Raw genomic sequence first — 25,972 nt, 5'->3', positions numbered from 1 at the left:
GGGCTTCTCATTGCTGTGGCTTCTCTTGCTGTAGAGCATGGGCATTTAAGGTCCGTGGGCTTCAGTAGTTGCTGCATGAGGGCTGAGTAGTTGTGGTTCAGTTGTTCCACAGCATGTGGAATCTTCCCAGGTCAGGGATTGAACCTGTGTCTCCTGTGTTGTCAGGCAGATTCTTTACCACTGAGCCATCTGGGAAGCTCCAAGAGTTTCCTTCTTAATTTTCATTTTGAATTGTTCATTGAAGGTATACGCAACTGATATATATATATATATATATATATGTTTGTTATTGTGTTTGGTTGCTCTGGGTCTTTGTTGCTATATGCAGGCTTTCTCTGAGTTAATAATGCATGCTTGGTAATTGTGGTGCATGGGCTTAGTTGTTCCAAGGCATATGGAATCTTCCTGGACTGGGGATGGAACCCATGTCCCCTGCATCGATAGGTGGATTCCTATCCACTATACCACCAGGGAAGCCTGAAACACAACTTATTTTTTATATTGATTTTGTATTCTGCTACTTCATTGAATTCATTTATTAGCTTTATGAGCTTATTTTCTGTTTAATTGTTCTGGCTAGAATTTAAGTATAGTGTTGAATAGCAATGGTGAAAGCAGGCATTCTTGTCTCATTTCTGGATTTTTTTTGTTTTTGGCCTTGTGGGATCTTAGTTCCCTGACCAGGGGTTGAACTCTGTCCCTCAGCAGTGAAAGTGTAGTGTCCTAACCATTGGACTACCTAGGAATTCCCTCGTGTTTAATTTTAGAGCAAGGGAAACCTATCAGTTTTTCACCATTGAGTATGACGTTGCCTGTGGGTTTTTATAAAAGCCCTTCATCATTTTGAGGAACTTCTCTCCTATACCTGATTTTCTGTATTTTTATTATGAAGGATGTTGGATTTTGTCAGAGGCCTTTTCTGCATTAATTGAAATGACTGTGTGTTTTTTCCCTTTTAATATTAATGTAGTGTATTATATTGGTTAATTTTTTTTTTTTTAGTGTTGAACTACCTTTCATTCCTTGCAGCTTTCTTCTGATTTGTTTGTATGGTGTATTTTTTTCCATCCTTTTACTTCTAGCCTACCTATATCATTATATTTGAAGTAAGTTTCTTGTAAACAGTATAGTTCGGTTATATTTCTCTGTTCTTTCTGACAATCCTTGTCTTTTAATTAGTGTATTTAGGCCTTTTAACCTCAATATAGGCTTCCCTGGTGGCTCAGAATTCACCCGCCGATGCAAGATACATGAATTCAATCAATCCCTGGGTTGGGAAGAGTCTCTGGAGAAGGAAATGGCAACCCACTCCAGTTTCCTTGCTTTGGACATCGCATGGATAGAGGAGCCTGGTAGACTACAGTCCAAGGGGTTACAAAAAATCAGACACAACTGAGCAACTAAAACAACAACAGTGTTAATGTAGTTATTGATAGATATGTTTAGATGTAAAGTTACCTTTTGTTGCTTTTCCTTTGTTTCTTCTTTTTTTGTTTACCCTTTTCTGCCTTTTTAAGGGTTATTTGAGCATATTCTATTTTATTCTAATTTTGGCTATATTTCTTATAATTTTTTGATGATTGTTCTAGAAATTACTAAGTACATGCTTACCTTTTCACAATCTATTTAGAGTCAGTATTTTATTGCTTTGATTGAAATGCAAAAACTATCATTAGTTAGACTTCTTTACCCTCCTCCTTTATACTATAGCTGTCTACATTGCATCTATTAATATATACCTTGAAAACCCTATTGGAAAATGTTGCATATTTTGCTTTCATCTGCCAAATATATTTTAAAGATCAGAGGAAAATAGTCTAATATATATTTATACCCAGATATTTGTAATTGCTGTTGCTTTTGATATTCTAAGTTTCTTCTGGTATTTTTTTTTTTCCTTCTATCTGAAGAACTTCCTTTAGTAATTCTTTTAGAGCCATCTGCTGGCTAGGAATTCTCCTTAGTTTTCTTTACTCTGAGAGTATCTGTATCTTTATTCTTGAAGGGTATTTTTGCTAGATATAGAATTCTGAGTTGACTGTGCTTTTCTTTCAGCACTTTAAAAGTATTGTGCCATTTCTTCCTGTCATCTGTGATTTCTGATGAGAAAGCTGCACTCATTTGAATTCTTATTCTAAGGTCATGTCTTTTCCTCCTGGCTTCTTTATATATATATTTTTTCATTTTATTTTTTTTTAATTGAAGGATATTTGCTTTACAGAATTTTGTCGTTTTCTGTCATACATCAAGAATCAGCCATGTACACCCATGTCCACTGCCTACCGAACCTCTCTTCCATCTCCCTCTCCTTCCCAGCCTTCTAGATTTTCACAGAACCTGTTTGAGTTGCCTGAGTCATACAGCAAATTCCCATTAGCTATCGATTTTACATATGGTGTTACAAATTTCCATGTTACTGTCTCCATACGTCTCACCCTCTCCCTTCTCCCCTGCCCCTGTGTCCTTAGGTCTGTTTTCTGTCTGTTTCTCCATTGCTGCCCTGAAAATAAATTCATCAGTACCATCTTTTAAGATTCCGTATATATGAGTCAGATATATGATGTTTATTTCTATAATTTATTTCTCTTTCTGACTTACTTCACTCGGTACAACAGGCTCTAGGTTCATCCATCTCAGTAGAACTGACTCAAATGTCCTCCTTTTTTATGGCTGAGTAGTATTCCACTGTGTATATGTACCACAGCTTCTTTATCCATTCATCTGTCGGTGCACATCTAGGTTGCTTCCATGTTCTAGCTATTGTAAATAGTGCTGCAGTGAACATTGGGGTACATGTGTCTTTTTCAGTTTTGGTTTCCTCAGGGTATATGCCTAGGAGTGGGATGACTGGGTCATACGGTGTTTTTTTTTTCTATATGAAACTTTTAGTATTTTATTCATTTTCATAGTTTTACAATATTAGTAAAAATAATGACCCATTATAAATAAGTATAAAATGGAAGTCGATGAAAAAATAACCCCAAGTCTTCCTTGACTCCCATCCTCCCACCAAAAAACTAGCTAGTATATGGCAAATATCCTTTCACACATTATCTTTAGGCATATATTCACTTTGTAGTGGTGGATGGTTTACTCGCTAAGTCATGTCTGACACTTGAAATGCCGCGGACTGTAGCCTGCCAGGCTCCTCTGTCCATGGGGTTTTCCCAGGCAAGATTACTGGAGTGGGTTGCCATTTCCTTCTCCACATATGGTGGTTTTATTCCTAGTTTTTTAAGGAATCTCCATACCGTCTTCCATAGTGACTGTATCAATTTACATTCCCACCAGCAATGCAAGAGAGTTCCCTTTTCTCCACATCCATCCAGCTTTTATTGTTTGTAGAGTTTTTCATGGCCATTCTGACTGGTGTGAGGTGGTACCTCGTTGTAGTTTTGATTTGCATTTCTCTAATAATGAGCGATGTTGAGCATCTTTTCATGTGTTTGTTAGCCATCTGTATGTCTTCCTTGGAGAAATGTTTGTTTAGATCTTTTTCCTACTTTTTGATTGGGCTGTTTGTTTTCCTGATATTGAGTTGTATGAACTGCTTGTATATTTTGGAAATTAATTCTTTGTCAGTTGTTTCCTTTGCTATTATTTTCTCCCGCTCTGAGGGTTGTCTTTTCACCTTGTTTGTAGTTTTCTTTGTTGTGCAAAAGTTTTTAAGTTTAATTGGATCCCACTTGTTTATTTTTGTTTTTATTTCCATTACTCTAAGAGGTGGGTCATAGAAGCTTTGATTTATGTCATCGAGTGTTCTGCCTATATTTTCCTCTAAGAGTTTTATAGTGTATGATCTTACGTTTAGGTCTTTAATCCATTGTATCTTTGTGTATGGCATTAGGAAGTGTTCTAATTTCATTTTTTTGCATGTAGCTGTCCAGTTTTCCCAGCATCACTTATTAAAGAGGCTATCTTTGACCCATTGTATATTCTTGCCTCCTTTGTCAAAAATAAGGTACCCGTTGGTGTGTGGGTTTATCTCTGGGCTTTCTATCTTGTTCCATTGGTCTATATTTCTGTTTTTGTGCCAGTATCATACTATCTTGATGACTGTAACTTTGTAGTATAATCTGAAGTCAGGAGGGTTGATTCCTTCAGCTCCATTCTTTATCAAGACTGGTTTGGCTATTCGGGATCTTTTGTGTTTCCATATGAATTGTGAAATATTTTGTTCAAGTTCTATGAAAAGTACCATTGGTAATTTGATAGGGATTGCATTAAATCTGTAGATTGCATTTGGTAGTATAGTCATTTTCACAGTACTGATTCTTCCTGCCCAGGAGCATGGACTGTCTCTCCATCTGTTTATGTTGTCTTTGATTTCTTTCATCAGTGTCTTATAATTTTCCATATAGGTTCTTTTGTCTCCTTAGAGATAAAAGGAGATTCTCTTTATTCGTAGATGTTTTATTCTTTTTGTTGCAGTGGTAAATGGGATTGATTCCTTAATTTCTCTTTCTGATTTTTCATTGTTAGTATATAGGTGTGCAAGTGATTTCTGCGTATTGACCTTGTATCCTGTGACTTTGCTGAATTGCGATTAGCTCTAATAATTTTCTGATAGTTTCTTTTGAGTTTTCTATGTATAGTATCTTGTCGTCAGCAAACAGTGAGTTTTACTTCTTCTTTTCCCATCTTGATTCCTTTTATTTCTTTTTCTTCTCTAATTGCCATAGCTAGGACTTCCAAAGCTATGTTGAATTGAGAGTGGTCACCCTTGTCTTGTTCCTAATCTTAGAGGGAATGCTTTCAGTTTTTCATCATTGAAAATAATGTCTGTGGGCTTATCGTATATGGCCTTTACTGTTTTGAGGTAGGTTCCTTCTATGCCCATTTTTTGAAGCATTTTTATCATAAGTGGGTGCTGAATTTTGTCAGAGGCTTTTTCTGCATCTATTGAGATGACCATATGATTTTTATCTTTCAGTTTGTTAATATGGTGTATCACATTGATTGATTTGTGTATGTTGAAGAATCCTTGCATCCCTGGAATAAGCCCAACTTGCTCATTGTGTATGAGCTTTTTAATGTGTTGTTGAATTCTGTTTGCTAGAATTTTGTTGAGGATTTTTGCATCTATGTTCATCAGTGATTTTGGCCTGTAATTTTCTTTTTTTGTGTTGTCTTTGCCTGGTTTTGGTATCAGGGTGATTGTGGCCTCATAGAATAAGTTTGGAAGTGTTCCTTCCTCTGAACACTTTCTGGCTTCTTTATCTTTAGTTTATGTCAGTTTGATTACCTCTGGGCATGGATTTCTTTGGATTTTCTTGTTTGGTATTCACTCTGCTTTTTCTTATTGTGGCAAAAAATGCATAACATAAAATTGATCATTTTTGCCATTTTTAAGTGTATGATTTTGTATCCAGTACATTCACATTGTTGTGCAACCATCTCTGTCTCCAGAACTTTTTCATCTTTCCCAACTGAAAGTCTGTACCCATTAAACAATAACTCTTGTATGATTTACTGTGTAGTATGATATTTTAATTAACTGTAAAACTTGTTTGTTTGTAGTATATTCAACAGAACATAAGGGCAGATTGTTCCAATATTGACAAAATTCTTGAACCACCTGAAGGCCAAGATGAAGGTGTGTGGAAGTATGAACATTTAAGGTAGGTCCTCATGATATAGCAAAATAATAGTAGTACTTCTATTAGTAAAAATAACCTTTAATATTAATTATGATTATGAATCATAAATTATTTAACTATAGACCAAAAAGCCAGATTCTAAAGCTTTTATGTTTTCAGTGTTATAAAGTTTTCAACATTGTTATTTACTGATTGTTTTCTGTATTTATGGATTTGGGCCGTCTTATCATTTTACACAGTTTTCCTTAATCATATCCTTTAATCACAGATGCAGTATTTCCAAGTACCTACTCATTTTTACTGCCTACTACCTGCCTACTTTATTTCTCTCTAGAGGGCCTAGTCTAGACTTGGTAGCTGATGTGTCACCTGTCAACGAGTATGAATTTCCAGTCTTCTCTTTGTAAATGAAGATTAATTGTAATCCTGAAATAAGTTTTAGAGCTTTTAATAATAGTCTTTGAATGAAAAAATTGATTTCTAATGAATCATGAGTCAACTTTATTTATTTATTTATTTTTTTATGAGTCAACTTTAGAAGCAGCTGTAACCTGAAGTTACTAGGTTCTTTCTTTTTTTAAAATTAGGTTATTTCTTGAAGTTAAAAACTTCCCATTGTAAATGGGAATTGATAAGTTAGAGAAGGCAGCATGAAATACGTGTTCATCCAAGTTTGTTACTTTGAGTTGATTTTTAAATAATAAAGTAGAGATATGAATTTTCCTGCATAAATTAGACCACATTTCCTCTGATGAGTGCCTTAATTTGTAGATAAGGTACTTTTTCTGTTTTGTTTTGATGCCATAGGTTTGTCTAGATATTGTTAAGACAGTGTCTTGTCATAACAGTTCAGCTGTTTCAGGGACTTCTTTGTAAGCTGCCAGTTTTTTGGGCAAGTCACTTGACTACTTGATTGGGTTTTCTTTTTTAATACATCTTGATGGATGATCCTTGAAAGCTGATCATTGAAAGCATGATGGATGATCATGAGTATGTAGATCTTATGCCATTCTTATAAATATAGAAAACACTTTAGAATGATATATACTCTGCCTTATTTTAATCTATTTTGAAAATAACTACTTACTTACCTGTGGGATTAAGGATGAAAATAAGCAAGGGTTTTTTTTTATACTATAAGCCTAATTTCTAAAAAGTTAGGGTTCATTTTAATTTACAAGGTTTTTATTTCAGATCTAAAAAAACTTTTTCCTCCCTACTTAATTTAGACTGTGAAATATGCATTATACAAAACTTGTAAAATCTTTCTTATGCATATTCCATTTGTCCTGGTGCTATTGTTACTACTTTTGTTACTTTTTAATATAATTTTTTTGGTATAATTCACTTATTTTTGTTTTGTATAATTTAAATATTATACATCACATATATATTGTTTTGTGTCTTTATTATAGTGTATACATCTTTATAGTTAACCAAAAAGAGTTTTCAAAGTAGTTTGATTTTTTTGCATGTGCTTAATGTTACTGATTTGAGGCTTAATACTTGCTATTACTGATTAATGTAGTTGATTATATGTTAATGGGGATTGAATCTTGATCTCAGTGAAATCTACCAGTACTTCTCACTGAATATTTGTAATCAGGAAAAGATGCTGTTTCCTTTGAATGGCTGCAATCCCATGCCAGTGTATAGGGCTTAGTGACTAGAGGGGTAGTCAGCTCTGGTTTGACCCTTCAGCTGCATAACTATGTATGTGAGCCCTGTGTCGAATTAACTTGAAGCTGTTAAGTTTACACTGTTTGCCACAGATTGTACCTATAACACTGCCAGATCAGTTAGCTTAATTTTCCTGTTGGCTGTAAGTAGATTGGACTAGTGAGAAACTTTTTTGTCACCACTTGTCTTTACTACTTAGTGGAAAACAACTCAGAAACATAAAACATGTAACTTACAGATATTGAGCAGTATAGATTTACGTGCTGCTGCTGCTGCTGCTGCTAAGTCACTTCAGTCATGTCCGACTCTGTGCGACCCCATAGACAGCAACCCACCAGGCTCCCCCGTCCCTGGGATTTTCCAGGCAAGAACACTGGAGTGGGTTGCCATTTCCTCCTCTAATGCATGAAAGTGAAAAGTGAAAGTGAAGTCGCTCAGTCGTGTCCGACTCTTAGCGACCCCATGGACTGCAGCCTACCAGGCTCCTCCGTCCATGGGATTTTCCAGGCAAGAGTACTGGAGTGGGGTGCCATTGCCTTCTCCAATAGATTTATGTAGTGATTCAGAAATAGTGTTATTTGTGTACTCTTAGAACAACATTATTATTAGGCATCTGAAGTGGAAATAGATAGCTGATAATTTGACCTTTTTTGTTTTTTAATTTGCTTTCTTCTTTTAAAAAAAAATATTTCATTTCATTGCTGGCTATGCTGGGTCTTTGTTGCTGCATGGGCTTTTTTAGTTGTCGTGAGTGGAGGCTACTCTGTAGTTGTGGTGAAATGGGTTTCTCATTACCGTGGCTTCTCTTGTTGCACGGCACGGACTCTAGGCACACTGGCTTCAGTAGTCATGGCATGTGGGCTCAGTAGTTTCAGCTCTCAGTCTCCAGAGCACAGGCTTACGAGCTGTGCTTAGTTGCCCCAGCAGCATGTGGAATCTTCCCTGACCTGGGACAACTGTATTCAGATATATACACACATATAAGTTTTTATATAACTGGAATTGTACTGTGAATATAAGTATATATCTTTTGTATGTTTATGTAATATCAACATTTTACTATTTTCTAATTGCTAATTTATATTTCAAAGAAATTTTTTATGTATAGAGTTTAAGTGAACATCTTTGTACATATATCTAGATTGCAGTTCTGATTGTTTCATTAGAATAGATCCTTAAGAGAATGACTTAGTCAAAAAATACACACTTTGTAAGGTTCTTGGTAAATATTTTCAAATTATTTCTCAGAAAAATTATACTAATTTCTAGTGTTTAAAGTGATCAACTCACTGAAAACTGATATTGAATGTTATTATTAGGGTCGTTGGTTTTGGGTTTTGTTTACTAATGTGTATGTCTTTGTAAGGAATGTGCCATGTGAACTCAAGTGGTGTTGATAATAGTGATGAGAAAGGATGGTATTTTTTTTTTTTTTACAATTAATATTCTAAAAATAATATGGAGAATAGATAAGGCTTTTTCATTTATATTTTACCTTTTTAGGCAATTCTGTCTTGAGCTAAATGGACTTGCTGTCAAACTTCAGGTAATATTTTCTTTAACTTAAAACTAATTGAAAGTTCTGGTTTTTTTCCTGTTTTTATAAATTAATGTGCTTACAAAGACATCCAGAATTTGTAATTTATTCTAGAATTTTGCACAAAATGTAGCAACTCAATTGATAAACTTTTTCATTGTTATTTTACATGTTAATAAGTGTAACAATTTTTAACAGAGTGAATGCCATCCAGATACATGCACTCAGATGACAGCAACTGAACAGTGGATTTTTCTTTGTGCAGCTCATAAAACACCGAAAGAGGTGAGAATGTATAAAGTTGAATGACTAATAAATTCATTATAACCTAAATCTCTTCAAGACAATGATAGACAAATTTTTTTTGAGTTTTTAGGTCACTGTTTATTTTGCTCTTTGGTTTAGAGTTCTTTGATGCAAGGTTATTGTCACAGTGTTACTTTAGGATTTCTTTTGATTAGTATCTTTTGAAAATTTTTTAATTAAAATACCATTAACCTACACTATGTTAGTTTCAGGAGTAAAGCATACTGATTTGATATTTCTCTAAATTACAAAGTGATCACCGTGATAAGTTTAGTTTACCATCTGTCATCATACAGAATTACTACTGTATTATTGAGTGTTTCTTATGTTGTACATTTCATGCCTAGGGCTCATTTATTTTGTAACTGGCAGTTTTATACCTCTTAATCTTCCTCATCTATTTCATTCATTTCTATGTCCCCTCTGGCAACCACCTTTGTTCTCTATATCTATGACTTCTGTTTTATTGTTTCTTTACTTTTGTTTTTTTAGATTCCACTTGTAAGTGAAATCATATGGTATTTGCCTTTCTCTTACTTTTTTTCACATAGCATAATACCCTCTAGGTCCATCTACGCTTTTAAAAATGGCAAAATTTCAATTTTATGCCAGTGTGTATACATACCATATCTTCTTTATATGGACACTTAGATTGTTTCCGTATCTTTGTTGTCATTGTTGTTTAGTCGCTGTTGTGTCTGACTTTTATGACTCCATGGACTGTAGCCTACCAGGTTCCTCTGTCCGTGAGATTTCCCAGGCAGGAATACTGGAGTGGGTTGCCACTTCCTTCTCTAGGTGATCTTCCAGACTCAGAGATCAAACCTGCATCTCCTGCATGGTCAGGTGAATTCTTTACCACTGAGCCATCAGAGAAGCCCTGCTTCCATATCTTGGCTACTGTAAATAACGCTTCAGTGAACATGGGCATGCATGTATCTGTTTGATTAGTGTTTTTGTTTCTTTGGGCAAGTACACAGGAGTAAAATTGCTGGGTTGTATGTCGGACACGACTGAGCGACTGATCTGATATGATGGCAGTTTCTATTTTTCAATTTTTAGGAATTGCTGTACTATTTTCCATAGTGGTTGTACCAGTTTACATTCTGTCCAGCAGTGCAGGAGGGTTCCCATATCTCCTCAACAGTACTTATTTTTCGTCCTTTTTTTGGGGGGTGGGCCATATTGCACAGCATGTGGGATCTCAGCTCCCCAAGCAGGGATTGAACTCATGCCCCCTGTAGTGGAAGTGCAGATTCTTAACCACTGGACTGCCAGGGAAGTCCTTGTTTTTTTGATGGTAATCTTTTTGACAAATGTGAGGTAGTATCTCATTCTGGTTTGATTTGTATTTCCTTGATAATTAGTGATGTTGAGCATCTTTACATGTGTCTGTTGGCCATCTGTATGTCTTCTTTTGAGAAAATGTGTATTCAGGTCTTCTGCCCATTTTTTAACCTGATTGTCAAAGAGTGTACCCTTTTTTTGTTCTAGGAGTTTTATGGTTTCCCATCTGACATTTAAATCTTAAATCCATTTTGAGTTTATTTTTGTATGTGGTGTAAGTAATCCAGTTTGACTCTTTTGCATGTAGCTGTCCAATTTTCCCAGCACCATTTATTGAAGAGACTTTCTTTATCCCAGTGTATATATATTGCCTCTTTTGTTATAGACAACTGACCATGTAAGTGGGGTTTATTTCTGGGCTCTCTATTCTCTTCCCTATGTATCTGTTTTTGTGCCAGTACCATACTGTTTTGATTACTATAGCTTTGTAGTATAGTTTCAAATCAGGCACTTGGTATCTCCAGCTTTGTCATTACTTCTTAAGATTTTTTTGGATATGTGGGGTCTTCTGTATTTCCATACAAGTTTTAGAATTATTTGTTTTAGTTCTGTTAAAAATGCCATAAGTATTTTCATATGGATTGCATTGAGTATGTAGATTGCCTTGGGAAGTACCGTCATTTTAACAGTATTAATTCTTCTAATCCATGAACATGATAAATCTTTCCATTTGTTTGTATGGTATCATTTCTTGTAACTGGACAATTAAATTGGCTAGAACTTAACGATTCATTGACTAGGACATAATAACACCTGTCATATTGTGTTGATATCTAATGTGTAATGGACGAAATACACTTGTTTAGATATTTTGGTTTAGTTTTAATTTCTTTTTGTAAGAATAACTGTTGGTGATTACTAGTTGATACTAAATGATTACTAGATTACTAGTCTATCAAATAGAAATGTTGAGTTTTATAGGTCAGTGTTTTTTTTCTACATTAATATTTCTTACTATTTATTTGAAAGTGAAGTCGCTCAGTCATGTCCGACCCTCAGTGACCCCATGGACTGCAGCCTTCCAGGCTCCTCTGTCCATGGGATTTTCCAGGCAGGAGTACTGGAGTAGGGTGCCATTATTTGAAACCCAACATAATGATTTTCCTTCCATAATTGGTCTTATTGAAACCCAGCATAATGATTTTTCTTCCATAATTGGTCTTATTGAAAATCTCATTCATGTTGTTTTTTCCTTATTTTGCTTTTGTTAAGGTGAGAGTATAGGAAGTTGCAATTGTTTATAGAACATTTTTTGTTTTAAATAATTCATGTCATCTGACATGTAGTACACATTCATTTTTCCTTAGTTGTCTCAAAAATGTCCTTTATAACTGGTTTGCTTAAAAATATGCATTGCATTTCCCTTGATCTGCCTTCCCTTTTAATCTGTGGTAATTAGTTTTTACATGACATCGACTCACTGAAAATAACTGAGTTAGCCCTGTGCTGTAGGATTATAGACCTTTGATTATTATATTGACAGACCACTAAAGCTTAAAGCTAGTTAATTCTTTAGTTGGAAAATCAATATTTGATGCCCTTTTGTTTGAAAAGGTTAATTCTCCAAAATAAGAAGTATTTGATACCTATCTAAGCTAGTAGTACTTATTTTTCAATATTGACTTCACTCATGATATTACTTTTTTTTTAGTTAATAAGTTGAAGCAATATTAAGGTTGTGTATCATTCTGTATCTGGGGAAATCATAGCAGTTTCATTGATAATTCACTGGAACTGACTCCATAGCATAGTACATGATGTGATCATTCCTATTAGAAAATTGAATCCAAAAAGCTAGTGTCATTTTGGCAATAGTAAAGATGCATTACCCTCACTTTAATGTGGGAAGGCCATCCAGTGTGTCTTGTATTGTGAGACACATATATACCAAGTCATTACTACATGTACTTTTTTCTTTGTTGCTGTTGTTTAGTTGTGTTCAGCTTTTTTGAGGAGGACTAGAGGAGGAAGCCTGTGAGGCTCCTCTGTCTATAGGATTTCCCAGTCAAGAATAGAGTGGATTGCCATTTCTTTATCCAGGGGATATTCCCGACCCAGGGATTGAACCTGTGTCTCTTGCATCGGCAGGCAGATTCTTCATCACTGAGCCACCAGGGAAATTTTTTTCTTGAGTTATGTTAAATGTAAGATAGAATAATCATCAGAATTATATCCTGTGAGTGAATCTTAAAAGTGCAACACTGCTTGCTGAAGACCAGCTCCACTAGATTTTCCACGTTTCAAGGGATGGTGGTAGTGTATTTTCCAAATGGTAGTTTTGAGGGATGCTACTGCTACGTCTAAGTTGCTTCAGTCGTGTCTGACTCTGTGCGACCCCATAGACGGCAGCCCACCAGGCTCCCTGGTCCCTGGGATTTTCCAGGCAAGAACACTGGGGTGGGTTGCCATTTCCTTCTCCAATGCATGAAAGTGAAAAGTGAAAGTGATGTTCTCAGTCGTGTCCAACTCTTAGCGACTCCATGGACTGCAGCCTACCAGGCTCCTCCATCCATGAGATTTTCCAGGCAAGAGTATTTGAGGGATGGGATTATTGTAAAAATACAAACAAAAGAAAATCTTGAGAGGACACTTTTTGAATCCTTTCGAAATAATTGTATGTAGTTAGAAAATAATAGCAACAGAGATTAGTAGCTAAGAAAGGTGCTCTTACGAATTAAAAGCACTGGCAGATTCTGAAGTGGAAGAGGCGCAGAGTACTCAGCAACAGTGATGATTTAATCAAGGTCCTTCAAAATTACAGAGAGGCATTGCAGCAAATAGAGTTAACTATACAAACAGTGATTATAAGCAATGAAGATTATAACGTGTTATTATCCATTAGTCCTTTCAGTCATATGCAGATTGTGATTACTTACAGTAGCATTATAAATATATATTTGGTAAAATATAATTTATAAAAGTTTGAACATGTTACTTACTACTTGTAACATACTATTTTGGCCATATTTTGCCAAATGTTTGCTGTTGTATATGAGCAGAGTAGGATCAGTTAATTGAGAATTAATTGGAGGAGATGGAGGGAGGCAGCTAAATTAAGGCAAAACTCTTCCTCTTATTCCAAAAAGAAAAAATTCAGAAATCAATTAAATATCTAAAGTTATGCTGTTTGAAACAGTAGCCATAAAACATGTAGCTGTGGAGTACTTAATGTGGGTAGTCTAAATTGAGATGTTCTTTAAGTATAAAATACATACCGATTTCAAATATTTAGTACAAAGGGACAATGTAAAATATCTCATTGAGAGTTAACTGGATAACTACATACAAAATAATGAATTTAGACCCCCTACCTCACACCGTATACAGAAGTTAGCTTACAATGGAAATCAAATACCTAAATGTAAGAGCTAAAACTGTAAAACTCGTGGGGGAAAAAATAAATATAAATTTTCATGACCTTGGACTAGGCAGTGATTTCTTAGATATGACACCAAAAGCTCAGTGGTGGAAGAAGATATGTAAGTCAGATTTCGTAGAAAATAAAAATGGTTGTGCTTTAAAGGACACTTGTCAAGAAAATGAAAATACAATGTATATAACTAGAGAAAATATTTTTGTAAATTATATCTCTATTAAGGGTCTGGTGTCCAGAATATATAAAGAGCTATTACGAAACAACTAAAAGACAGCTTAATATTAAAATGAGCAAAGAATTTTTTTTTTCTGCTTGCTCAGTGCAGCTTATAGGATCTTAGTTTTTGAACCAGGGATTGAACCCATGCCCATGGCATTGAAAGCATGGAGTCCTAACTACTGGACTGCCAGGCAAGTCCCTAAAATGAACAAAGGATTTGAATGGCTATTTCTCTAAAGAAATATACAAATGGTCAGTAAATACATGAAAAGGTGTTCATCATCATTAGTAATTAGTAAATGCATATCAAAACAACATGAGAATGGAGAAATAAAAATGTGATGGATATAAATACATACAATGGAATATTATTCAGCCATAAAAGGGAATGAAGTTCTGATATATGCTGTATGTAGCATGAATGAACCTGAAGGACATTATGCTAAGTGAACTAAGCCAGACACAAAAGTACAGTTATGGTATGATTTCTCTTATATGATATATCTAGAAAGGACAAATTCATAGAGCCTGAAAGTAGATTAGAAGTTGTCAGGGCTGGGGATTGGGAATGTGGGGAAATTACTACTTAAATGGTTATAGTTTCTATTTGGAATGAGGAAAAACCTTTGGTTTCAAACAGATAGTATAGATGGCTGCACAATAGTGAATGTAACTAATGCCACTGAATTGTACGTTTAAAAATGTTTAAAATGGAATGGGAATTCCCTGGTGGTCCAGTGGTTAGGACTCTATACTTCCATTACAGAGGGCATGAGTTCAATCTCTGGTTGAGGAACTGAGATCCCATATGCCCATATGTGGCACTGCCAAAAATAAAGGTTAAAATGGCAAATTTTACATTTTACCACAGGTTTTTCAAAGTGGAAAAAACATCCACCCCTACAATGATATACACTTTACCCGCTGAAATGACTAGAATAATAAGTATTGGCCAGGATGTGAAGAAGATGGAACCCTTATACATAGACAATGGATTTGTAAAATGCTGGGTTTGGAAACAGTTTGAAAGTTCCTCAAAATAACAGGTATAGAGTTACTATATGGCTTACCAGTTCTACTCCTAGGTTTATACTCAAATGAAAAACATAGATCCAGACAATACTTGTGTACCAATAAAGCTCACAGTCACGTGAATCACAATATCCAAAAATGGAAACATCCAAATTTCCATCAACTGATGAGTAAATACACAACATGTGGTATATGTATATAATGGAATATTATTTAGCCTTAAAAAAGAATGAAGTCTGTAGAGGGAGAAACATTTTCAAGTATTTTGTATATATTAAAAGCCAAGTCTAAAAATGTTTTGAATTAAGAAAATAATGAGTACTGATTCATGCTGCACTATTCATGAGCCTTGAAAACATGCTGAATGACACAAAAGTCCACATTCTATTCCATTTTTAGGAAATATTCAGAATAGGTAATTTCAGAGAAGATAGAAGGTAGATCAGTTGTTTAGGATTAAGGGGAAGAGAGAAGAAGTAACTGCTAATTAGTATTGGGTTTCTTTTGGGGATGATGAAAATGATATGGAATGTAGTTGATAATGGTTACACAATTTTGTGAATATACTAAAAACTACTGAATTTTACACTTTAAAAGAGATTTTGTGGTATGTGAATTATATCTTATCTTTAAAATATCCCCGTTCTCCTGGGAACAGGCCCCTAAAAGGAGAAAGAAAGCACATACACTACTTGGACTTTTTTGTGACCTTAAGGGAGCAGCAGTGACCTGAGCACAGAAATTCTACCTCGTGACCTGGCATCTTGGAATGTATGTGGGGAGAGTCTTAGCAAATTTTAAGACTCTTCAGGGACTTTCCGTATATCCTCATGAATCAGGAAAACAGATTTCTTTCTTTTTTGTCCACCATATTCAAGAGTCAACATGTTATACTTTTGACTCTGCTGTGAGTCTTTAGGCACGTCTTTAATTCATTGCTTCAGTTTTCTCATCCGCAAAGTGGGAAACATAACCTACCTTGTAGGGTTGTTGTGAAGAATAAATAAGAGTTAATACATATAAAGGCTTTAAACAGTGCCCAGAGCTAAGTAGGTGCTATGTACGCCTTGGCTATTATCATCATAGTGTCTCCATTAAATCTTTCTCCTTTCCCAGTGCTATTTAAGCTGCGTTAGCAGTCAGGTCAGACTCTGCTGAATAGCTTCCTAATTTATTTCCTTATTCTAAATCCACATCTCCTCCAGGGCATCACTTGAATCTTTGAAAAGTTTACCTTTGGTCTTGTCCCTGTCTTATTCAGTGGTCTGTAGAGTTCATCAAATAAAGTCTAAACCTCTTCTAAAAAAAAACCACACAGAAGCTCATTAGCAATTTTTCTATCAATTATATTAAAATGATAATTTTGGCTATATGGAGTTAAATAAAATATATCATTAAAATTAATTTCACCTATTTTTTTTTTACCTATTTAATGTGGATACTAGAATATTTAAATTAAATATGTAGCTTGCATTGTATTTCCATGCTGACTTAATGATACATCCAAGTGACCGATATGAATGAGAATTACAATGACTTGGGATGTTTGACCAAATCACCTTGTAATCATATATATGGATAAAGATACTTTTTTCAATAAATACTGCTCTTGTTACTGTTTTAGGCAGGGAGTCTACTAGCCATAAAATTCCTGTGGATGTACATTTTTTTTCCTCTGAGGCATTTTATTTGTGTGCATTACATCGCTGGAAAAGAATCCAAGGATATTCCCTCCTGTGTGTTTCTGTCTTGCTTCTTCATGGTCAATGATGCCAGCCGAGGTGGTCAGTGCAGTGAAACCAAACTGACGGGACGGGCGCAGGTTACTCTGCCATTCTTCTAGATCTTTGAGTTGCACATCAAATCTGAGGCTGATCGCTCCACACTTATTTAGCCTGCCTGTGAGGTTCACAACAATTTCCCCAGCCCTGTTATCGTCGATGATTTCAAATTCTCCAGTGTAACCATGCTTCATCATCACAGTTAGAATCCTGACTGTGACTTTGGAGCACCTGGTATTAGCCTCTCCTTTTGGTATTGTTCATACTCTTGAGAGCGTCAGCCAGGACATACATGCACACCATTACGGTGGCACGGAAAGATGGCTGAAAGAGGATGTACCTTTTCTTTGGTTTAGATTCATCTGTATTTGCCATGTACTATACTTAGCCGTGTTGAGTAGTTACTTCATTTTAAAATGTAACTGATTAATGCTGCACTATTTGTGAGTAACCAATTTCATTCTCAGCACTTGAAAAATATTCTAATTACCGAGTAGAATTAGAGTCATTTTTCTTTCTTTCTCTAGTCTTATTTGTTTCTTTTTGGTTCCCTGATTCACTCTATGTCTTCATTTCTTTTGATGCTTCTCACTCCCTGCCCTCAGAAGAACTGAATGAGAATAATTACTTTGCAGTTTTATCTTTCCTTTGATTGATTTGCTGTGAGACAAATCAGTTTCATTTTCTGATAAATGGAATAGAGTAAGACAGGTTTATTAAAATGTAAAGAAACTTCAGATTTCATATTAAATTGCAAAGGAGGTTCAGGGAGAAAAATTTTTATAGAACTACTAGATTGGAATTAGGGTACCAGCAACATAGTAAGGCATACTTTTTCTGTTCAGTTCAGTTCAGTTGCTCAGTCGTGTCTGACTCTTTGCGACCCCATGAATCGTAGCATGCCAGGCCTCCCTGTCCACATCACCAACTCCCGGAGTTCATTCAGACTTACATCCATCGAGTCGGTGATGCCATCCAGCCATCTCATCCTCTGTTGTCCCCTTTTCCTCCTGCCCCCGATCCCTTCCAGCATCAGACTCTTTTCCAGTGAGTCAACTCTTCGCATGAGGTGGCCAAAGTATTGGAGTTTCAGCTTTAACATCATTCCTTCCAAAGAACACCCAGGACTGATCTCCTTTAGAATGGACTGGTTGGATCTCCTTGCAGTCCATGGGACTCTCAAGAGTCTAGATTGGAATTAGGGTACCAGCAACATAGTAAGGCATACTTTTTAGGATGTAAGAAGGCAGTGATCTTTGGAGGTATTTATGAAGAAGATGGCTGCTGGGCCACTTGGTAAAGTATAAACCAGTGGACTAGGAGTCAGTATATCTGGGTTATGGTTTTTAAATCCTTCTTCCTAACTATATCATCTAGTATAAATCATTGACCAAAAGTCAGGGGTAGTCCCTGTTGCTGTGCATCATTCTTCACGTGTTGTGTCTCTCATCCTTTAGAGTTGGGATATTTGCACGCTTGTTCACTTGAATTTCTGTTGTACAGAGTCCCCCTCTTCTTAGCATGCCTGAACAAGACTTTCCTAAGTTGGTCTCCTTGTTTTGAGGAATTCCTTATCCTTGCCTATAGATTTTTTTGTTTTATTTTGTTTTTTATGGCTGCACTGTGCAGCTTGTGGGATCTTAGTTCATTGACCAGAGATTGAACCTGGGCCCTCAGCAGTGAGAGTGTGGAGTCCTAACCAGTAGACAGCCAGGGAGTTCCCATAGATTTTTAAGTTCTGCTAAGAATCCTGTGCATCATTTACAAACTGACCAGTTTCCTCATTTGTAAAGGCAGAGAGTTAGATTAGATAATCAGGTGTTCTTCCTAACTTGACGGAAGCATTGTTTTCATCTAGGTACAATATTGAGAGTGAGAAATTGGGAGACTGATTCACTTATTTACTATAAGCTGGGTATTATAGTTGAAGGGGATAATAAAGCCTTATTTATTGACATAACATTGAATTTTACAGTCATTCTGATATTGTAAGGAACATTTCCTTAGAATATGCTTGGAGGTTTTGGATTAAGACACCTATCCAATAAATATACCTAATTTTAGAGGTAGAAGTCGTTGTTTATGCATTTTTATATCCTTTCTTTTATAGTGTCCTGCTATAGACTACACTAGACACACACTTGATGGTGCTGCATGTCTTCTGAATAGCAATAAATATTTTCCCAGCAGGTAAATAAAACCTTTAAATGTGGTATTAAACTTTTTGGATTTAAAGACTGATGTTTTTAAAACTAAAACTAGTTTGCTCATTAATGCATTGTATTCTGTAAACTTTATTTTTTATCTGTTGTATATTTGACTTGTCCAGAATTATTCACGTTTTGAAATTAAGATTGTGATTAAAGGCATCAGGGCTCAGCTCCCAAAGCTCACTGGCAGTTCAGTCATGGGTCGTTCCTGCTGCTGTGTGTCATTTTCCAGGGCTCTCCCTCTCAAGCTTCAGGCTTGGGATATTTACACACTTGCTTACTTGACACTTTGGTAGAGTGAGCATCCTCGTAGATAGCATGCTAAAGAGCAGACTTGCCTAAGTTGGACTGCTTATTTTTTTTTTTAAGTATGTTCTATGTATTTCCAGCCTGTTTTTTTTTAATTGAAGTACAGTTGATTTACAGTGTTGTGTTAGTTACTGCTGTACAGTGAAGTGACTCAGTTTTTACACACACACTCTCTCTCCTTCATATTCTTTTCCATTGTGGTTTATCACAGGATTCTGAATATAGTTCCCTTGTGCCATGCAGTAGGACCTCATTGTTCATCCATTCTATATATATCAGTTTGCATCTGTTATTCCCAAACTCCCACTCCATTCCTCTCCAATCCTGCTCCCCCTTAGTCTGTTCTCTATTGGACTGATAATTTTTGAAGGAGTCCTTATCCTTGCTTTTAGATGTTTAAGATCGGGGAGGAAGCCTGTGCATAACTGTAATATATTATTGGTGAGGTTTGTGACTGGTCTTTTATTCTCTTAAGATATTTGTTACCGAGTGGATAGATTTGGAGACTTTTTCACCTAAATATCACTGACTTCAAAGAGCTCACATAAAATATGTAAAAAATAATGGGTTTTGCCTTAGTATCCTGTATACATTTAAAAAAAGAAAACAAATAGGCAGTTTTTATTTCTCATACACACATTAAAAAATTGAGTTCTATAGAATAAAATGACAATTCCTTTTAGTGGTTTTAATTTGCTCTAGTGGACATAGTGTAAATATCAAAAACCTGTTTTTAGTAAGTTTTGCCAAGGTTTGTTTCAGTTGCATTGAACTTTAACAAAGTCTCAGAATTATAATTCTGAATCTCTTGGGTGCTATGGTTGTTTTGAGGAATTCCTTATGAATTCCTAGTGAATTTAGGAGTGAAGAACAAGAGTTTTGGTCTTGCCCTTGCCACTTACTAGCACTGTGAACTGGACTGGTCACTTATTTTCTCTGGTGTCAGTTTCTGCTCTTGTGAATTGAGAAGATTGGACTATATTGTTCCTAAGATCTGTGTAGCTCTATGAATCTATGATTTCTTTTCTATTTCTAGAGTTAGCATAAAGGAATCATCTGTAGCAAAACTAGGATCAGTATGCCGTAGGATTTACAGAATATTTTCACATGCTTATTTTCATCACCGGCAGATATTTGATGAATATGAAGTAAGTATATTTTACTAATTGTCCTGATACAGTCTTATGAGAATGACAATAATATATGTTGATATATGTCTCATTTATTTGGTTTTGAGTAGTAAGTTGAAATAAGTTTTTTTTCTCTCTACAGAATGAAACATTTTTGTGTCATCGGTTTACTAAATTTGTGATGAAATATAATTTGATGTCCAAGGATAACCTGATTGTACCAATTTTAGAAGAAGAAGTTCAGAATTCAGTTTCTGGGGAAAGTGAAGCATGAAGGGAATCATATAGAAAAAAACGTACTGATCACATAATTAACATTAATTATGTACTGTATATATATCATTTTAGACACATCAATCATGTATCCATATTATAGCTTCTTTGTTTAGTATAGGTTTTTGTATGCTGAGTGTTGCCTTTTAAAATGGGAAATACTTTTTAAGTTATTCATGAGCTGTATATTCACTTGTGTGGCACTCATGGTTTTTAAATAAGATTAGTATTATGTTTATAATGCCTGTTAATAAAAGAATTTACAGTTTGGTAAAATTGCTGCTAAACAATCATTGGATCACAATCCTCATCAAATAAACGCATCTAGAAAAAGATGAGTGAGCTTGAGGTTTCACACAAACCATTTATACTAAAGACATAGTAATGTTTTCCTTTGGTTTTATACCTGGGATTCTAGGAAATTCTGTAGCACATAGTTCTATCTTAATAAGTTTTCTAAAATGAGATAAAAGTTTTTAAATTCTGTTTATAGTTTTTGATATACATATAATTATGTGTATATCCAAGTATAAATGCAAATAAAGCATCAGTAATACTTAAGTAATCTTACTATGCTACACAAAGTATATTCTAGACCAGCATACTTAGAAAGGATTTACCTTTCTGCATCAGTGGATAGTTACATACAACATAGTGATAACAATAAAGAGTGTAAATGATGTTCCCAGTGGAAACCTGCCCTGTCCTTCCCTTCTCTCCATTTCCCTTACTCCCTCCTCAAACTACATACCTGAGAAGCTTTTCGCCAGACTGTGATTTAGTGGTGACCTATACCTATTTATATTTGTATTAATTGCTTACAGATTATACCTCATATTAGCAATTACATTACACTACAGGAAAAAATGTATTGGCATAGGCTCTTGCTTATCTTTGCTTTGCAAAATTGTTCTCACTACTTGGAAAACAGTCCTTGAAATAGTTTGACTAATAATGTTAGTAATATTAATCTTCACATCTAACCATTTAGGCAGCACTTAAATAGAGTTGGAAAATACTATAGTATTTATTTTACACCCCTTCTCCACAAAGTTTATGTTTGAATTATATGGACATGTAAAATTTTTTTGCAGTAATTCACAGGTTCTAAAGGTATTGTTGAATGCTCATACATTTTTTGGACTTGGTTATAATTCAGTGTCTTAAGAAGGATTCAACCATAGATTTTACAGTCGTACCTACTGAATGCAGTTTTCTAACAAAGCACTAGAGGTCTTATTGCTGAGCTGGTTGTAATGAGACACTTAGGTTAAAAAAAAATTGTACATGTAGTGAAGAAAATATTTAAATCCATCTTTTGAACAGAATTAACAAATGAACTTCTTTTTCATTTGAATGAGTTATTTTGAAATGAAGATTAAAATGTAGTATTCTTTTTTTTTCAAGTTAGAGGAAATAATTCATACCATACTATAAGTATGTATTGCAAAAACGTGGAAAACAGTAGCATCCTGAGAGTTTGTATATATATTTATGCTTTCTGATCCTGCCAGTATATTTGGCTTTGAACAGTGCTATCCCAGCAGCCAGTCATTATTTTGTCCCAATCCACACTCTCTTTAAGAAGTTTTATATTCACAGTGAAAGGAATATTGGCTTTGAAATTATGCATTTATATTAATGTAACTATGAACCAATGGGAATAGTCATTTTTATGCAAACTTGCTAAATATCGAGAAACTAAACCAAGTTAATAAATTATATATAGCAATGTAGCTCTTCTCTCTGTATAAAAGTCTCAGTGGATTTCTGTTGCTTGACTATTAGTGGACATTTGAACTAAGGCAGTGGCTGGGATTTGGTGATCTGGCTAAGTATTCTGAAACACATTTTGAATAATATGACTTGGTGTTAATGGGGAAATAAAATTTTTTTTTCTTACTCATTCCATCTTCCCTGTACTATGTGTTTGGAATTGATCATAAAAAAAAAAATACCCCAAAGAAAACATCAGTTTGTAGTGTTGCTTTTGTATTCATATTGACATTCATATTCTTGCACTGTAAAGTTGAGTCACTGAATCAGGTAAGACAGAAGTGAAACAATTACTGATTTTCCTTAAAAAAATTCACAGAATTTTGAAAATTTTATTCACAGAATTTTGAAAATATAAATGTATATGTGCTGTGTTATGCTGTGTTAGTCGCTCAGTCATGTCCAACTCTATGCGACCCCATGAACTCTGGCCCACCAGGCTCTTCTGTCCATGGGGTTTCTCCAGGCAGGAAGACTGGAGTGGGTTGCCATGCTCTCCTCCAGGGGATCTTCCCAACCCGGGGATCAAACTGAGGTCTCCTGCATTGTAGGTGGATTCTTTACTGTCTGAGCCACCAGGGAAGTCCATGTACGTACTTCAGTTTAGTTCAGTCGCTCAGTCATGTCCGACTCTTTGCGACCCCATGAATTGCAGCACACCAGACCTCCCTGTCCATCACCATCCCCCGGAGTTCACTCAAACTCATGTCCATCGAGTCGGTGATGCCATCCAGCCATCTCATCCTCTGTCGTCCCCTTCTCCTGCTGCCCTCAATCCCTCCCAGCATCTGAGTCTTTTCCAATGAGTCAACTCTTCGCATGAGGTGGCCAAAGTATTGGAGTTTCAGTTTTAGCATCAGTCCTTCCAAAGAACACCCAGGGCTGATCTCCTTTAGGATGGACTGGTTGGATCTCCTTGCAGCTGTACTTAGGTGGTACTAAAAAAACTGATGAGCCCAGCAAACCATTGATTTATAAAGTAATTGTTCTAAGAAGAGGGGAGTAGAAAACTACAGTTCTGTGTAATAAAGAAGTTAGGCTCCACTTACTGTTTGAATTATACAATATAGATCCAAAAATTAAATTTTTCTTTTCATGAAATTATTTTGACCATATAGTCAACTCATCATTTTTCTCATATCATATCTAAGAAAGTACCTAATTTTTAATAATTTATGTTCCCATAAGTATTACAGTTCTTTTGTGTGTGTCCATTTTCTTCTCTCTGACTTGAGGTATTAAATTTGCATTTCTAGAACAGTTTCTCAATTAAATTTAGAATGAATTTTTGTGTTTGGTTGTGTCACATGGCCTGAACCTAGGTCCTCGGCAGTGAAAGCATGGAGTCCCAACCACTGGACCACCAGGGGATTCCCTAAATTTTTAACGAGTTAATATTTTTAATATCAGAATAAAATTTTAAATCTGTGATTAATTGCATTATTAGCAAGAAATGTTAAGGTCTCAAACATGTTTAGTGATGTCAAAATCATTGTAATAGAACTAATTAATTTTTCCCTGGGTACTTTGCTCTATTTTTGCCCAAAGGTTTCCTATTTTATTGTACAGTTAAATGCTACATTTTATATACTTTTATTTTTAAATACTTCTTGAATGTACAAAGGTTTCTTGGTGTGGTTCTTCATGCTAGGCATGAAAGATTCTCATTTTTTGAATACAGCTGATTGTTAACTAAGCAGACACTATGGATATGTATTAGTACAACACATTTAGCAATTTATTTGAGGTTGTCAAAACATCCAAATGCATTTTCTGAAAAAACAGGCATTGTTAGTGTAGGGCACCCTATAAAACCAGATAACTTCAAGTAAATTCACTAAATGGTTAGATTACTCATCTAAAAGATTTAATTAGAAGCCTTTTAATATTTGGGGATACACGGATATTTTCTGTGGGCTAAAAATCAATTATAGTACTTTATTTGATTTTTTCTTCTGTTTACATTTCCTTTTATAGTACACAGAGCTTCATATGAAGTGTGAGAATCTAATTAAGCAAAGAGAATACTAAATTTTCATAAAAACAAATTTCCAAAAAAGAAATAACAGCTGACATCCTGAACTTCTATCCATGAAGACAGTATGTCAGTTGTGTTGTGTCAGTGTTTCTATGATTAATTACAGCATCAGCATTCAAAATTAGTAAAATACTCATTTTAAAATGAAATCATTTTATCCTGATTTGGACTTCAGCTATAAACCTTGGTAAAAACAGTTTATAATTCCATAAATGGTGTATTTACCTTAAATTTTTTTAAAATTTATTTTTGGTTGCACTGGGTCATTGTTGCTGTGCATGGGCTTTCTCTAGTTGCAGTGGGTGGGGGCTACTTTTCATGGAGGTGCTTGGGCTTCTTGTGGTAGCTTCCCGTTGCAGAGCACAGGCTCTAGGCAGTTGGACTTCAGTAGTCGCAGCACTCTGGATCAGTAGTCGCAGTGTGCAGCCCTCGGGCATGTGGGCTTCAGTATGCAGCACGTAGGCTCAGTAGTTGTGGCACATGGACTCAGTTGCTCTACAGCATGTGGAATCTTCCCAGACCAGGGTTGGAACCTGTGCACCCTGCACTGGCAGGCAGATTCCTATCCATTGCACTGCAAGGTCAGTTAGTCCTTTACCACTTTGTTTTGAATGGACCTCATGAAAGTCTGGAGGAGCCTGGTAGGCTGCAGTCTAAAGAGTCGGACACGACTGAGCAGCTTCACTTTCACTTTCCACTTTCATGCATTGGAGGAGGAAATGGCAACCCACTCCAGTGTTCTTGCTTGGAGAATCCCATGGACGGAGAAGCCTGGTGGGCTGCAGTCCATGGGGTCGCACAGAGTCGGACATGACTGAAGCGACACAGCAGCAGCATGAAAGTCTTACTCACTTAAAAATTGTAGTTTGTCACAGATAATAGGATTTTCTCTGACTTTGTATAACAGTGTCAAAGGAACATTCTCATTTAACATGATACTTTATGTAAAATAATTTTCTACATCTTTATAAACATTTGCTAATTTTAGTATTTTTGGTTTTCCTTAGTTATTCGTGAATGAAAGAAAATGTTAATTTCTTTTAAAAAACAAAACATTTAAAATATCTTGTTATAAAAATCAAGAGTTAAAAAAAAAAAATCAAGACTTATATGAAGCAGGAATGATAGGATTTTGTGCTATTTCCCCTACTTTCCTCAGAGATAGATTGAGGGGAGTCAAAGGAACAAGGCAATCTCCGAGATGAAGAAACACTGGATATAGTCATTATTGCACTAGCAATGACATAGCCGCTTGACCCAATTTCAGAAATTCAATAGAATCTTTTTTCGAGGGTAAATTTTATTTAACTCCCCTAGAAAGTGTGATTTTATTTTAAAACCACGTGTATATTTATAGA

General features: G+C 35.4%; 1 protein-coding gene and 1 pseudogene across 4 annotated transcripts in view; one reads left to right on the top strand and one right to left on the bottom strand.

Annotated features, from left to right (window-relative positions):
• MOB4 (MOB family member 4, phocein) overlaps positions 1 to 22,706 on the top strand; it is a 29,816-nt gene extending 7,110 nt beyond the window's left edge. For all 3 annotated transcript variants that reach the window (XM_086347677.1, XM_086347687.1, XM_086347696.1), the window contains exons 3-8: positions 5,521 to 5,621; positions 8,784 to 8,826; positions 9,016 to 9,102; positions 18,989 to 19,068; positions 20,434 to 20,545; positions 20,670 to 22,706. In XM_086347677.1, the coding sequence (XP_086203803.1) occupies positions 5,521 to 5,621; positions 8,784 to 8,826; positions 9,016 to 9,102; positions 18,989 to 19,068; positions 20,434 to 20,545; positions 20,670 to 20,801 (555 nt within the window). In that variant the 3' untranslated portion in view covers positions 20,802 to 22,706. The remainder of the gene's footprint in view (positions 1 to 5,520; positions 5,622 to 8,783; positions 8,827 to 9,015; positions 9,103 to 18,988; positions 19,069 to 20,433; positions 20,546 to 20,669) is intronic.
• LOC147378082 (small ribosomal subunit protein uS8 pseudogene) lies at positions 13,881 to 17,392 on the bottom strand (annotated as a pseudogene). The gene has a single exon (XR_015144482.1). The product of XR_015144482.1 is annotated as a small ribosomal subunit protein uS8 pseudogene (transcript).
• Positions 22,707 to 25,972: the final 3,266 nt, after the last annotated feature.

The sequence above is a fragment of the Bos grunniens genome, chromosome 2 (assembly GCF_055505025.1).
Source record: "Bos grunniens cultivar Pamir isolate PY7600 chromosome 2, Bosgru_T2T1.0, whole genome shotgun sequence".
NCBI lineage: Eukaryota > Metazoa > Chordata > Mammalia > Artiodactyla > Bovidae > Bos > Bos grunniens.
Note: the sequence above shows the minus strand (reverse complement) of the source record. Positions and strands in the feature narration are given on the sequence as shown.